Source organism: Globicephala melas, chromosome 5 (assembly GCF_963455315.2).
Source record: "Globicephala melas chromosome 5, mGloMel1.2, whole genome shotgun sequence".
NCBI classification, from domain to species: domain Eukaryota; kingdom Metazoa; phylum Chordata; class Mammalia; order Artiodactyla; family Delphinidae; genus Globicephala; species Globicephala melas.
The window spans coordinates 61,096,271-61,112,899 of NC_083318.1; the positions used below are offsets into that span (position 1 = coordinate 61,096,271).

At 34.9% G+C, this 16,629-nt stretch overlaps 1 protein-coding gene across 1 annotated transcript in view; it reads left to right on the forward strand.

Annotated features, from left to right (window-relative positions):
* The first annotated feature begins 1,059 nt into the window (after positions 1-1,059).
* Positions 1,060-16,629, forward strand: part of DTHD1 (death domain containing 1) — a 70,224-nt gene continuing 54,654 nt past the window's right edge. Inside the window, 9 exon segments of the mRNA XM_030881002.2 lie at positions 1,060-1,330; positions 3,261-3,296; positions 3,299-3,468; positions 3,470-3,525; positions 3,527-3,750; positions 3,753-3,873; positions 7,583-7,913; positions 10,514-10,693; positions 11,767-12,011. Coding sequence (XP_030736862.2) covers positions 1,060-1,330; positions 3,261-3,296; positions 3,299-3,468; positions 3,470-3,525; positions 3,527-3,750; positions 3,753-3,873; positions 7,583-7,913; positions 10,514-10,693; positions 11,767-12,011 — 1,634 coding nt within the window.

Here is a 16,629-nt window from a genome sequence, read left to right on the forward strand (position 1 = left end):
GAAGATTCCTTGCTAGTTCAGAGAAAGCCACTCTTCAGATTTGCTTTCTGTTCGTGGAGGAGCATTTTACCCAATTAGAGAGAAATGATCAGAGAGGAAAGAGGCCAAGTACCTATCTCGATCTCACTGCAGACCTGCCATAGAAGAAGGTACTGATTAACCTAACAGAGCAGAGTGGTAATAGACGCTGCTCCAGCAAAGTAATATTTTTAAAATTCTTTATTATAAAAATGTTCTATGCTAACTAGAGAGAATTGTAAAGACCCCCACATGTAACCATATCCAGCTTCAACAATTATTAACTTACAGCCAACCTTATTTCATCTATACACTGCTCCCACACTCCCAGCTTCTTTTGAAGCAATTCAGACAACATATTAGTTCATTCATAAGTTTTTTGTTTTTTTTTTGTTTGTTTGTTTTGTTTTTTACGGTACACGGGCCTCTCACTGTTGTGGCTTCTCCCATTGCAGAGCACAGGCTCTGGATGCACAGGCTCAGCGGCCATGGCTCACGGGCCCAGCCGCTCCGCGGCATGTGGGATCTTCCCGGACCGGGGCACGAACCCGTGTCCCCTGCCTCGGCAGGCGGACTCTCAACCACTGCGCCACCATGGAAGCCCCATAAGTATTTTTGAGTTTCATATAGTTATTAGCAGTATTATTAAAAGAGTTCACCTTTGATTAATATACTCCTCATCCTACCACAGAATCCATATTTTGTTGCCTCAAAACTTGAAAAGTATATGAGGCTTCCATAGTACATCGAAAGTGTAAAACTTACATGGAAAGTGGGATTGTGTGAGGTAACTCCATCCCTGTGGTTAATCTATTCTGTACACAGTGGCACCCATGGTGCAGGAACGCCCCTCCTTTGGTCACCTAGTAACTTTTCACTGGTCAACAAGAAGCTGAATAAACTATTATGTTACAGGAAAGTGCTTGGCTAGCTGACTTGGATCATCTCCTAGATTTTAGAAGGAAAAAACCACAGCCAAGCTTGAATTTGCTAAACCTTTAGGCTTTGCTGTTAGAAAACATCCCACCTGTGGAGCATAAAATGGATACAGAAGACATAGGCTCAGGTAAACTAGGCCAAATATTGAAGCAGATTTGGAGACAAAACCTGATGCTAAAGCAGGAGCTCCTGGGTGAAGACCATTGTGAAGGGGCTGGCGGGGGCACTTGGATAGCCACAGTGGTCTTTCTGGGTCAAGAACTCAGTGAGGCCCTTCACCAACTCTTGGAACATACTACAGGGACTCTGTGCTCCACCTAACAGCAGCTGTATGTACTGCTTGACAAAGAGAATTATTGTACCTGGAGACAAGGCAAGTATTTCCTTTATTCTTTCTCTAAGAAATATTGATTGAGTAGCCACTGTGAGAGTGCTAAGGAGCGTACAAAAACCAGGATAGAGTCTCTGTCCACAAGGGACTAACAATTTAACATGGGAAATCAGTTAAGGCAATTGCACAATAATGCAAGGGACATTGAAGCTAATTCCATTAGAGACATAAAAATGAAATGCGTTAAGTCTTCAGAAATAGGTGAGATTCCATTTTTAGAGTGGGGAATTTCACTAGCACAAATGCAGTAACTAACCTGAAGCTTAAGGAATGAATTGGATTTATGCAGCCAGAAACTGGGTACCTTAAAGAGCATTCCAGCAGAGATGTTATTAGTAGGACCCAACACTTAGAAGTAGGAAAATATAGGATTAGTGTGAGGCAGGACAAGCAGTTTTTTCATATTGGAGTATGATACTCTATTTTTAGACTTATTTGAACTTGAACCTGTTAATTGAAAAAACACTGGGAAGAATGGGATGGGATGGGATATGAAATTAGACCCCCCCACACACACGAAGTGGGGTGCAGGTTCTTGGGAATAGGGCCAGTTATGGATGCGAAATACAGCATGGCAGGAAGAACATGGTATCTGATGTCTATGATCTCAGACAACAACAAGTTACTCTAGATAAGAAGATAGGTGGCATCATCAAATCTAACTCTAAATAATGTAGTGTCAAGGCAAGCAGGCAGGTCTCATCAATCAGGAATCCAGATAACGTTAAGAAATTCAGTCTAGAGGGCAGACTGTGGACATGAGGGAAATCTGTCCAAAGGCAGCATGACCTAGAGACCATCAGCTGGATCTCATAGCCAGGAATGGAATCTCTGGAGAGAACTGAATGTGGTCCTAGGCAACACAAATGATCATTCATGGAAAATGATGATGACTCAGCTACCAGAATAGGAGTTCAAAATAAAGCATGAGTCTCAGATACAAGATAAAAAACAAGCTGTCAGAACTGGAGCCCAATGATAAGGCTAGACTAGTTAAAGGATGATTTACTGATGATTTTGAAAACACTGAGCTATAGGGCCTTAAATTACATATTCTTGAGTTCAGAATTGAATTCTAAAGATTGCAGAGTTGCTAAGCCTGTAAGAAGCCATCAAGTGACCCCAGCTGTGAGGAGAGGAGGAATGAACAAACAGGAAAATAATAAGAAATGGGGATGGAGTGAGAGATTATATCAGATCAGATCATGGTGACGGTTTACACCAGAGCAAAGAGGCTTCACTTGGTTTATTAGTCCTTGAGTAGCCAGGTTCTAATCAGAGAATTGATATAATTAGAGCTATTTTTGAAAGATTCATTTGAAAATTTCCAGTCATCACAAGTCCAGCAGGAGAAGTAGTATAAACCTAATCCAATCATAATAGCAAACAAAGTACCCAATAAAATACAGCATCTGCATCAGCAGAAATAATGTAGCTTTGGTATGCCTGCTACCCAAGTCTCATCTGGAGAGCTCTGCTAAACTTTAGGTGAATAATTATATGTGGATCATTGATAAACTGCATAGTACATCCAAAGAAGTAAAACAATTCTCAGAATCATACCAAATGAGGAATGACTGAGGGAGATATTGGCTTCAGTTGAATGGCATCTTATGGATGGGGGTCATGATACCTTTCTGCAAATACTCAAAGCATTTTCACAAGCAAGAGGGATTAGATTTAGTCTTTTCTACTATGTTAAAAAGCAATTTATCCCCAACTTCTAGATGTGTTAAAAGAATTACAGTTGTGCAAATGACTTCTTCAGAAGGGAGGTAGGCTTAAAAGCCTAATAAGGGTCTTTGTAGATTTCTAGGGTAATTTCTCCATATTTCATTACATATCAGTGGAGAAACATAATTTGGTTTAGTTTTATATTTACTCTTTTTAATGTGTCTCTGTGTGTATGTAGAAATCATTGCATTCATAGATTGCCTCATGAAAAGAAGTAATATTTGGGGAGCACTGCTACATTTCTAAAGAAAGAAGAAAAGGAGATGTGTAATTTATGCGGCATGCATGATGAATGTACTCCACTGCAGACAATGTCCACCATTCAAGATATCAAAGCAACAGACATTGCTGCAAGAGGGGAACAAAATGTCATAGAAACAGCTTCTTGTTTCTCCCACAAATGGAGAGGAAAGTCATTACACAAACCAGGTTCAGTTAAAAAAAAAAAATACATAGGAGTTCAGAACTAGTGGGAAAATAAAACAATACATCATTGAAGGGAGATGTAACAGGGCAAGAAGAGTCACAGAACAAAATGTTCCCAGATAATGCAGAAAATGAAGATGATAAACAAATAGAACACATGACTGTTGAGAACATAAATAGCAACAGGGAAGAGATGCATGACATAATCCAGACAAGAGAAAGAGAAATTCAAGAGACCTCAGAAAGCCAAAGTAAGAGATTACCACATCCTCAACAACATGTGATATCTCCAGTAAATATGTGAATAGTCCTCTTCCCAGTGATTCAGAGAGTCTAAAGCAAAAGCATAACATCATGGAAAAGGAGTGAGTAAATACAATGTGAGAGGTGCTTGTATATTCCTGCTTATATGTGTTTCTACTTGTATATAAAACAATATTTATACATGAATAAAATTTTATATATACATTTCAGATCACCAAAAGATATTACAAATCAATAATTCAGTTTAAATTACTCCCATAAAAATGTTTATGGCTGCTATTAATAATATTGTTTGTTTCTTATAGTTTCAGGAAAAATATTAAAGGTTTCTTTAAAGGAAGAAAGAATTGACTGTATAAGAAAGTAGTTAAAATGGACAATTGTCGAGAACATGGACACATTCCTAAATCACTACTCTTTAGATTATCGTAAGAAAAAACTAGGAGACTGCAGAGTTCAAATATTAGAAGAGAATTTCCAAGCCTCAGATTTATTTTATTTATATCCTCAAATGAATTCTCACATTTATCTGATTTATAAATCATCATAAATTCTTAACCCGTGGGTTAAGAACTCTGGGAGGGCTCATGGATAAGCTTCGGGAGGTTCCTAAAATTGAATGTATATTTTCACACCTATTTTATCTCCTTGGAGATGGTCCAGAGCTTTCACCAGATTCTCAAAGAGCCCATGACTTCGAAAAAATATGTTGAAACTGACTGATCTATTTTGTGAATTATCTCCCCTATACAAGGGGATAATAATCCATAATTGTCCAAATAAAATAAAATATTCACAAGCCATATTTTCACAGTAAAATTAAGACCCTTAGAAGGTAATGGGGAATAAAAAAAAAAAATCATTGGTTTGGGAGACAGACTTAAATTTATCTCCTGTTTTATTACTTACTAGTTCTGTGACCCTGGGCAACTTGTTTCATTTCTTAGCCCCATTTTCTTATTTATAGAAATTATTGCTGGGATTATTTGGTAAGGTCAAATGAGAAAATCACCTGAAGGGCCTAGCGCCTTGTTGTTTGGCAGATGTTCACTCTCAGCTAAATATTAGTATGTTGATTTATTTCACCCCCAACAACCCTCACGTTCTCCACTCCCACACACCGCCAAACTTCACTTATCCCGTGTCTGCTCTTTCAGAATACAATACCATTTCCAGGACAACAGAATGAATGAGTCTATGATCTCAGGCACGTCATTTTGCGCGCTTTGACCTTAGTTGTCTCATCTATAAAATGAAGAGGTTGAGCTGGTTTAGCTGTAAGGTTTCCTGCATGTCTGAAAATCTAATGAATTCTATAGGTGTCACAGGAGTAATATTTAACCCGTGAAAGACCCCCCCCCCGGTGTGAAAGGCTTACTGCCCCTGCAAAACAACTATGAAAGTAGTCAATATGCGGTTGCCCATTTCGCTTGAGAAAAACATTAACACTTCATATCCTCACATTCAGAAATGACTCAAAGCATCAACTAATGAGTCATTGCTGAACCACTCCCTCTAACACCTCCTTTAGGTGTTTCCTAGTTAGTGATTTCCTCTTTGTGGCATGAAAACCAATTTTGCTTGGCTTGCATGTTTCAGAAGATGACTACTCATTGCAATTCCTCAGGCTAGGAAGCCATCATGCCACAAGAAAGATGAGAGTCATAAATAAAACCTAGCTCACAATCTGTCGTGATTCCTCCCGGGAGAGTGTTTTGAAAAAAGCCTATCTCTTCCAGGGTAGTTGTCTTAGTGTATACAAAGGGAAACGACACTAGAATAAACCAATGTGATTATTTTAGTGGCTGGACTAGATCTATTTGATTAGGTCTAGGGGAAATGGAAGCATTTACAGGGCCCCTTGCCCTACTTCATCTGTCAGTCTTTTGCAAGAAGAGTGTATTGAGTTGGGTTTCCAGGGCACAAAAGAGAGTCGTTTTTGAAGTTATACAAGACTGGATCTGTAGTATTCCCCCAGCCTGAGAGCAAGAGACCAAGAGAGTGAGAGTAAGACCAAAAGGAAGGAAGGAAGGGAGGGAGAGAGGGAGGGAGGAAGGAGGAAAGGAGGGAGGAAGGAAGGACAGAAGAAATTGAGGGGAAACATATATAATGCAAAAGACGTAAACACACATCCTACTGACTGCAATTTGTGGCTTTTATTTGGATTCAGATAAAAGAAACTAATTAAAAACAACAATGGGAAATTTGAACACTGTCTATTTTATGATATTAAAGATTTAAATTAATTTATGAATAAAGTAATGCTATGATGATTTAGAAAAAGACTGGATCATTGTATCCTATATTAAACAATGTATCTAATTTTCTGAAATACCTTTATCACCATGATCAGAGAAGACTCAAACAGACCCATGTGCTGGATAATTTTCTATTCCTTTTAACTTTATGGGTTCAGAATTGTAAATATAAATAAATAACCCTCCCTGAAATTTCAACATATTTTCTAGATTTCTGCGTTAAGGGGCACTATAGCATTCAATTTACTAATTGAAAAATAATTAAAAGCTGATTATTCTAGAACTTGATATTAATGCTGCATTTTATAAAGATCCTCTTATTTCTCTTTGACATTGTTTATATTTCAATCATTTCACTGGTATGAAATGAGAAATAGCGAGAAGAGAGGAAATGCAAGCTGGTAGTTTTAACATAGAGAGCTAACATTTATTGAACACTCATTTATGTTAACCCACTACTGTAAGAGGTTGAAATATTTTATCTCATTCAATCCTCACATTATTGTGAATCTGGTATTCATTTCAGTTTGTAATGGATAAAGAAACCAGTGTTTTGGAATGATTTGAGGAAGTATGATATTATATTAGAAAGTTTGGGCTTTTGTGTTAAAGATAGATGGACTCATTTATTGATTCTACAACTTACCATCTGTGTGATCCTCAGCAAGTTAAAATTTCTAAACTTCAGTTTCTTTATCTGTAAAATAGTAATGATAGTAGTACCTGCCCATGGGTGAGTAGTACCTCATACCCATGGTGTGAGGATTTGAATGAAATAATGTATAGCCTAAAACCTGGTACATAGAAAGAGCTAAAATATTAGCTATTTTAATAATAATAGTTGATGTTAAAGGTCAAACAAATAGTAAGTGACTGATCTCAAAACTGAATTCAAATCTATAAGACTCTAAAATCTTAGGCAAAGGTGATGGTACAAAAAGCAAGAGTAAAACCAATTGTCAAAATCAGTTTTTGGATTCATTCTTTGAGGACTGTAAATATTCTGTTTCTATTTACTTTGATTAAACATACATTCACAGTACTTTTGTACCTTTCTCTATTTTTCTTAAAAATGTAATAAACAATTCCAGTACCATATCTATACCTTTCCTCAAAATTTAGAAGACTATTCAGGCACTAGTACTTGGTTTATCAAGAAGCTTCAGCAATCTTCAGATTTATATTTGAAGTGAACAAAACAGGAATGAATCGTCTGCTTAAATAATAATAGTAGTAACAATAGTAACAATAGCTTAATATATATAGTACTTTCTAAGTGCCAGGCACGGCTTTTTAATTACTTACTGTATAATAGTTCATTTAATTCTCAGTCTTCCTATGAGATAGGTATTATTTTATCATTATTTTACAGCTGAGGAAACTGAGGCATAGAGAGGTTAAGTGTCTTGCCCAAGGTCACAGAGTTACTAAGTGGGAGAGCAGGGATTCATACCATGACAACGTGTCTCTAGAGCTTGTGCTCTTAGGCATTTCACTATACAGTCTATAAATCAAATATTTGAAAAAATGATGTCCTTTTTTTCCCCTGCAGGTATCTTGATGTGCTGAGTGATGATACTGTCACCCAAGTGTCTTGTTATATTACAGCACCATCCTATGTTCTACAACATCTAGAATGCCGGATAATTAATAACATGAGTTCTTTAATAGTGAGTGATAATGAAGAATTGGTCAGCAATGTTATCACTGTAGAGTGCTCAGATATGGAAAAGAGAATTCCATTTCCAATATGCATTGCAATTCCATTTACTGAACGTTACAGGGGAAATTACAGAGACATCATGGTGAAAGTGTCTGATGTAGACCTTCAATCAAGTTACCTGACTCCAAATTCACTGGAAGGAATGAGAGGAAGTTACAAGGTTGGTAAATCCTTGACTACACATACATTTGCTGTTTGACTTCTAACTATTACTCAGACTACCAGATCATAGTACAGATACAGTTACTCCGTTGGTATAAAATGGAAGGGTTGATAAGATTTATGCCGGTGAATTCATGTGTTTTTGTTTTGTTTTGTTTTGTTTTGCTATCCATAAAGATAAAAGAGCAGAGTTTATTGGTCAAATTTGGGAGTGAAGAACTTGAGTCTAGGACCCAGCAAGTGTTATATTTTTGCCTGGGAAACAAAGCCAACATCATGGTTTAATTAGCTTTACACCTTAGACTAGCTTTAACATTTCTAACATTTCTAATGGGATGGACCTCTGTCTAAATTTAAGAATTCTAGGATCCCCAGATGACGTTAGCTTTATTTTTATCATTCATGGGTTGGAAAAATATGTAAAAACAACAATTTGTGTGTGTGTGTGTGTGTGTGTGTATGCCTTGAGACAGTTATTAAATCTAGTTATTAGTCTGTACATGGAAAACAGTATATGTGGTAGTTAGGATGTGGGTTGTCACGGAAGATTGGCTGGGTCTGAAGTTTGGTTCCTACACTTTCCTGATATGTGAACTTGAGTAAATTATGTAACCTTGATATGACTCAATTATTTTCATCTAAAAAATGAATACAATAATAGTGTCTACCTGATAGGGTAATAAGAATTAAATGAGAAAAAACACTTAAGAAGATAAAAGGATGTCTATAAACACATGTTAGTAGTTAATAAATTATCTTTTTCATGGTAAACTTTCTTATAATAACTCTCAAGCCATCCATGGTGACAAGTTCATATGTTTTGAAGAAAGAATATATACATAATTATCAAACTTAGCATAGAGTTGATGGGAGTTAAAGTTTAAGGTTCTTCTGTGGATCACTGAACTTATTTTTAAATAATTAAAATATTTGTCTTTTCAGCTTTATATAAGTTTTCATCTTTATATCATTATTTGAAGAAGAGGGCAGGGAATAAATATTAAAAAAAAAAGCCACACATGCAAACAATTCTTTTTAATTTATCTCTTCTGATTTGGGTCTTTTCTGAGTTACAAACAATGTTATACAGTTGAATATGAAAACTAAGCCTGTTCTAATTATGCCAATTCATGCAACGAAAACATTTTATATTTAGTCTAGGAAGTCTGTAAGTATAATAGTCTAGTTATCATTGCCCTTACGTGTGGCTTTTTAATCTTGACCCATCTGTGTGACTATCATAATAAAAACAAAAACAGTTCATAGCACATATGCTTTTCACCAAATGGGTATACAAGATGATTAGCAAATAGAAAATGCAAAAGAAAAAAATAAGAGAGCCAAAGTCTACTGAAAAAAATAAAAGCATATACTTTTCTTTCATAGTTTTCTAATGGTTGTTATCCCTATATTTAGCTCAAGAAAATTTAAACTCTAGGTTCCTTCCAAATTTTTATGTGGTTCATACAACATTTAAGAATTCTAATTCTGGAGTCAGACAAACCATCATCAGAGTTCTGCTCTTGACACTCCCCTGCTTAAAAACCCTTCCATTTCCCCAGAACCTACCAAATGTACTCTAACTGCATGGCAACCATAATGAGTTCCCAGAAAAACTTTCTTTCTTACCTCTCACCATTTTCCCTCTGGCCAATTAAGAACATCCATCATGCCCTGAATTTTCCCAACAATGGATTCATGACAAGATATTGTGAAATCTCTTCCTTAATCAGTTTTCAAATGATAGATTATTTTCCATTGTTACTGTCCCTGAAATGTTTGTGTGTGTGTCTTCATGAATATCCTCTCATGCCTGGGTGGAGCCCAGCTGATGTTTAGGGAAGCATGAATAGACCAGATTACTTCTAAGTCTTCCTCTTCATTTTAAGCTTTGGTGATTATATGAGTAGATAATTTTGTTTTCATTTATGTACTCAATTCCTTTTTTGTGATAAAAAAGCTTGAATATGTCCCTGCATATATGCATTCCAAATTTAAATGTCACTATATAAAAAAGAAACACAAATGTGTCTCTTTGCAATCATCTGCTCCCCCTGCATGGAAGAGAGAAATAGAGAAAATGACTTTATCAAGAGATTGTGAATTGTCAGCAGGAAGAATTTGCTGATAGTATAAGTGCTGTAGAATTTGTGTAAACTACCCAAATGATGAAATTTTTCAGTCCTTGGAATTCCTAAAACATTGTTAAATCTTCTGGATAAAGGGCAATATTTAAAGTCCAAGTCCAGGATAGGATTCCAAATATAATTAATATTTGTGAAAACACTAAATGTGATTACCCATTATCCGTTTACCTTTTGTGGGGAATAATTTAAATTTAAAAATACATTTATTTCTCTCTTTTCTATCATGTAGTTCAAATTTGAGAAACTCCTAGTATCTACTTCTACTTGATCTCATGAAAGGACCATCCATTTGGGGTTAATGAAGTAATTCTCAAATGTGGGAGATTACAGGGACAGCATATAGTTGTTGTTTTTTCCCATAGCCAGAGAATATGTACAGCATGTACTTCCAGAGCAATGCACTATTAATGTCCTTTAATGTCATTGTCTTAATGTCCTTAAATCCACACAGGTGACCTGTGCTGAAGTGAAAGTTTATAAGTTGGGTATCTTTTCTGTTGTGTCTTGTTTAAAGAAAGAGTCCTTGACAGTAACAAAGAAAGGCCTTACTCTTAAGCCAAGCATGGATTCTCAAATATCCTTAAATTACCCTCCAGGAGTTTTCAGCTCACCAGTACTTGTACAATTAAAGGTAAATATTAAAAACTGGTGAGTTTCTTCTCCTAGATTTTGTGGGTCATCTAACGTCATCCAAACAGGATTGAGAAGATACAAATATTTAATATAACAGTAAATGAATTCTTATACTTTTAATAACCTAACTTACAGTGTCATCATTGATATAGTGATGATTTGGAGCATATTAAATCTCATTCCAAAATAAATCCCTGCCTTATTTTAAAGCTTTTTATAGCTAATTTTTTGTGTTGTTTTATTTATGATATTTGTTGACAAAAACAAATGTTGAGTATCTATGATAGAATTAATGCCAGACATTGGGACTTTCGTATGATTCAAGCTTTCCACCTGAGAGGATGGTTAAAAGAAAGGTTAATCAATTAAAATACTTATGATTGTAAATATTTGGTTATATTTAATTATTAAACAGTACTTTTCTGGGATGAGAATTTAATACATACAAACATTATTTACAAGGTGTACAATGACATATCAATGTACATTTTAGAAGACATATTTCCTCAATATTTCCTTCTAGCCTAACTCTCCCTCATGCTCTCCTAGTTTCTCCCAGTTGTTACCATAAGTGGTAAGCAAAGAAGAAAAGTTAGGAAGAAATCATATTATGTACAATTTATTCAAGAATATTTTCCATAAACTTTGAAATTTTGGAATCATTTTAGTTATTTTTATCAGCCATTCTTATGTGAGAGGAAACAAATAAATATAGTCTTGTTTTTCTAGTTTCTGAAGATCACTTGATCTAACAATAGTTCTAATTAGAAATTATATAAAATGTCTATTTTGTTTTCTAGGTCATTTTTTTGCCTACAGTTAAGAGTGTTTCTCAGTTATTTATAACATAGAGCAAGGAACCTAGATTTCAGAAAGACTTTGCAAAAAGAAGACCAAATCCTGTGATCTTTTATAAATTAATATAGTGTAGATTCCAGCTAACAATGTAGAGAAAAATGTATAAAACTATGTTCTATTAAATTTTCAGGAAATTGACTTAGAAATGTGCTGATACTTTGTATCTTCTGCTATTAAAATATAGGAATATATATCTATTTTTTCTTTGTATAGGTCCAACCAATTGACCCATCTCTGGTGGCATATTTAAAAACTCAGCAAGATACTTCCTACTCAGTACTATCCACAAGCCCTCTGATTCATGTTCAGCACCCATCAACACATCTTTTCCAGAAGCCAATCACTGTACTCCTACCTTGCTCTACACACCCTGATAAAAAAAATCTTGGGTCTGAGATAGATCATAAAAGAACAGCTAGTGCCACAACAAACAGAATCATACCTTTATACCTCAACTGGTGAGTTAGACCCTAATGTCTCTAGTTGACTTGATGGTAAACAAAGAAACTTAAATGATTTAAAGTATAATCAGATGTATTTAAATATCAGTATTGAAATATGATGAAATATTTTTAATATGGAAATAAAATGTTGTGTATCCAGAAGGGTAATGATTTTAGCTGTAACAGGTTCACAAGTATGCTATGTGAAAAGACTGACACAAAAGAGATAAAATCAATCCTTATTTTCAAAAAATTTATGATATGGTTAATTACAAAGATGTGATATGATGATTGTAATTTCTATGTTTAAGAGCATTCCATTGATGTGGGAAAAGATTAACCTGATCTTTTAAAAAATAAATTAAATTTGAGTCTCTCTCTCTCTCTATATTTATTTATTTATTTATTTATTTATTTATTTTTGGTATGCGGGCCTCTCACTGTCGTGGCCTCTCCCATTGCGGAGCACAGGCTCCGGACGCTCAGGCTCAGGGGCCGTGGCTCATGGGCCCAGCCGCTCCACGGCATGTGGGATTTTCCCAGACCGGGGCATGAACGCATGTCCCCTGCATCGGCAGGCAGTAAATTTGAGTCTATATTTGCCATATAGGCAGTTTCCTTTCTCTCCTAATTTTTATAATTCAAAAAAATCCCCACAAATAAGACTAATATACATACTGAGTTACCAGCCAGAAATGAAATCAGAAATGAGATGTTAACAACAAATAGGATACACTGAATAATAGTAACCCTGATCTTATTTTCTGCCCTTTCATTTAATACTTACTTTTTTTTCCTAATAAGAAATGTAGAAGGGGACCTTTCTATTCTTTGGTACTGAAGGGAATTTTTTTTTCTTTGAAAAAACATCAGAGGGAGAAACAAGTTCAGAAAGAAATAAAAATTATTATTAATTGAGAAGTTACTATTTGCCAGGTTCCTTATGTACATTATCTCATCCAATCTCCCCACCACCCTACCTTCATTTTATCAGTGAGAAGTCTGAAACTCAATGAGATTAAGAACTTGTACAGTTATCCCCAGGTTCCACATCTGAGGATTCAACCTACTGTGGGTTGATAATATTTTTTAAAAATTCTAGCAAGTTCCCGACAGCAAAACTTGAATTTGCCATGCACTGGCAACTATTTACATACCATTTACATTGTATTAAGTATTGTAAGTAATCTTGAGATGATTAAAGTATATGGGAAGATGTGCGTAGGTTATATGCAAAGACTACGCCATTTTACATAAGAGACTTGAGCATCCACAGATTTTGGTACCTCTGGGGGTCCTAGAATCAATCTCTTGCATCTGGATACCAGGGAAGGACTGTACGTGAGAAGTGTGCAAGCTTGGTCTGGACTCAACATATCTCTATTCCTAATCATGACTCTATGTAGCCATCATCTATTTAGTTTGAGGCTGCAAGACTAGAAATAGAGAAGTGGATTATTTGCTCTTTACCACTGTTTCTAATTTAGGAAGCTGACAATAGTAGAACATTGGGTTGTGGCTAGGAGATGAAGTTAAACTTTCCCTAGTATTAGGTAAGTGAGAGAGAACATAGAAATATAGACATGATCCATTTGTACCTGCTTTTGCTACTTGGGATATATATATATATCTCCCAATTGGCACTGAGTTAATCCATGTTCCTGTATATCATGGTAAGGTAAGATTTAAAACCGGAAATATCCTGGAGCTTCCTATTTAAATGTATTAGTCTAACAGATTAAGACATTCTCTTTCAAAAGCCCCTAAAATATATAGAAATATGTACTTCATATACACATACATTTTATATGTATATATACATATATATATTAAAGATGAGAGCTTTACTCTAAAAATTTATTCTGACTGGTCACCTATTGCTAGAATCTAGTATTTCTACTGTCTATAGAGTAGATTGCAAAGGATTAATAAAAATAATTTGTGCCTGACATGTACTTTACATCATAAAACAAATCAGTTCTATTTCACAGAAAGATAATAGAAAACCAATTTGCCTGTCCCTGATTGTTGATCCCATAGTCTATATATACCAATGAGAATAAAAATGTATCCCTGTAATACACAGATATCATTTGTGGAAGTGACTAGATCAGTGTTTCTTTGCCTCTCCTTTGCTGTATTTCCATATCCCTCAGAAACAACAGGGCAGAATGTGGAAAGAAATTAGAGGCAGTGTATTGCATTGTCAAAAATGTAATTGCCAAAAGTATAGGGATAATGATAGAGGAAATAAGATCTCTAAAAGATATGCATGCTGAGTGTGGCACATTTTCATACATTTAGTCGACTCAAAGCATTGTAAATCCAATCAGCACAGATAGGAGAAGGTTACACCTTCATCCAGAGAAATTATACTCAGTAAAAATGACTAGACACTGAAAATTGGTTTAGAAATTATGCACATGGATCTGCCCTCTAGATCTAAGAAAGAGATTCAAACAGCAACCAAATTGAAAGTGGGCAGAAAAATATTTTCAAGGATAAGAAAAAACCCAAGTCCTCCATGATGTCTTAAGGAAAAAAAAAAAATCAATACCAATCAGTACCAAGACTTCAAAAGAAGAACAAAAATAACAAAAAACAAACTATAGAAATAAGGAAAGAGAATGTCATCCTGACATTTCACAGTAATTTGAATAATGAGAATTACAGTTACCTGGAGGATTTTATAGAAATCTATTTGTAAGTTTAAGTAGTATTCAATAAGCAAAATTTCTAAGAAACAGAAAGCCATCAGGATAGACCAGGAAAAGAATGAAGAACAACAGGATGAGATACAAAGATAAAAAGCTCAGATGAAAAGTCACCAAGGTATGATAAGGACTCATCTGAAGTGATGTAACCTAATAATTATAAGTACCATTGAAAGAGACCAAAACAATCATACAAGAAGCAACAATCAAAGGCATGAAAATGTGATTTTCTGATGTTGATTAAAACCTTGAGTTAGAAAGTGTTGATTTCAAAATTTAGGAAAAAAAACCCTATACTTAGATAAAACATGGCAAATTGAAATGTACATTTAAATAAAACATAATTCTATAAGCATCCATTCAGCACAAACAGATTAAGAAGGAATAAAATCAGTCTAGACCTAGGCTCATTCTTTGCAGCATGAAATATCAAGGAAAAATGGACTAAAGCCTTCAAAGATTTGAAGGGAAGATGTTGTGGAATTAGGGTTTTCACCTAACAAACAAGTTTTTTTGTTTTTTAATACAAGGGCTCACAAAATGTACTACTCACTTGTTCTTAATAAAATAAATAAATAGATAAAATTAATGAGCTAAGGATAAAATAAAATTTAAGAAATCAAGAATAGGAGAGTAATTCTTATTTTCAAATATCTGGTATTGAATATAAATAATATAAAAGCAAAAGAAAAAGTAAAAATTCATACGGCAAAGTGGCAACAGAAAGTAAACAAGAAAACAGCATGGTGACATCAAAGAGAAAATACCATATAAATAAAATCATCAGTTATATTAAATAAATATAAATGGGTTAAACAATTTATTCTGTTGTCCATTTTAATGTTAAATATTTTTTAATACTTTATATGTTGTATTTGCAGAGGTTTCCTTAGATTTATTATATATTTTACCAATTTTACTGTCAATTGTTTAAGCTATTCATTTTATTAATTAAAATTCTCATTTCTAAAAGGCTATTGCTATATTTTAAAGGTCTTAAGAAAACTTTTCCCAAGGTACTATGTTTTTACATTATGCTTCCTATTTCTTCTTTTATTCCTTTAATCATTGTAAACACTTTTTTTTTTAAGTTTCATTCAGATTATTCTATCATCTACGAGCATGATGTTAACTATGTTATCTATTACCATGGTTAATCTAGTAGACTATCATACTAATTCCATTCTATGACTCTTAGCCTTAGAAATTCATTTCTGAGTATTGATTATAATTTTTGATCAGATCAGCTTTTCTTCTCCCCTTCCCTTCCACCCAGAGCAGCTTCTGTGTGCTTCTTTGTTGCTTTCTTGAGCTAGTGTTCAAAGGGATTTTGGTTGTTTTTGTTGTTTCTCATTTCATAGCCAGTGCTGCCCTTTGGGGATTCCAGTTTTTTGACTGAGTTAGTTCCAGCTGACAGCTGGAGGCTGTATCTAATGTGCCTGAGTACATGTTAGACTCTAGACTGCACACATCTGGTGTGTGTGCATGGTTGGTGGCGGGGAACAGGCTGATGAGGGTGGGAGGATTCATAGATTCAGTCCTTCATGTTCCCAAGAGAGGAAAGAGGATTCTAGCTTTTTGAGATTTTTTTTTCCCAAATCTAGGAGATTTTCTTTCCAGCTTTTGAGTTCCTCCAACTTGTGTGTGTGTGTGTGTGTGTGTGTGTGTGTGTGTGTGACATTTCATCCAGCATTCTAAGATTGCCATTTGTCACCAATTCAACTAGCCAGTGTCAATTTCTTTTTTCTTCTCCATTTCTTTGCCTTAGTACATGATCTCTTCGCTTTTTCTACCATGTTTAGCTGAAGAACTCTCATTTATTCTATAAGCTGAAGCTCAGCTCTTTCCTTGTCTGTCAAGACAGTCTCTGATCTCCAGGAGGGATTGAACACTCCTCTCTTTGTGCCAGCCCTATTCTT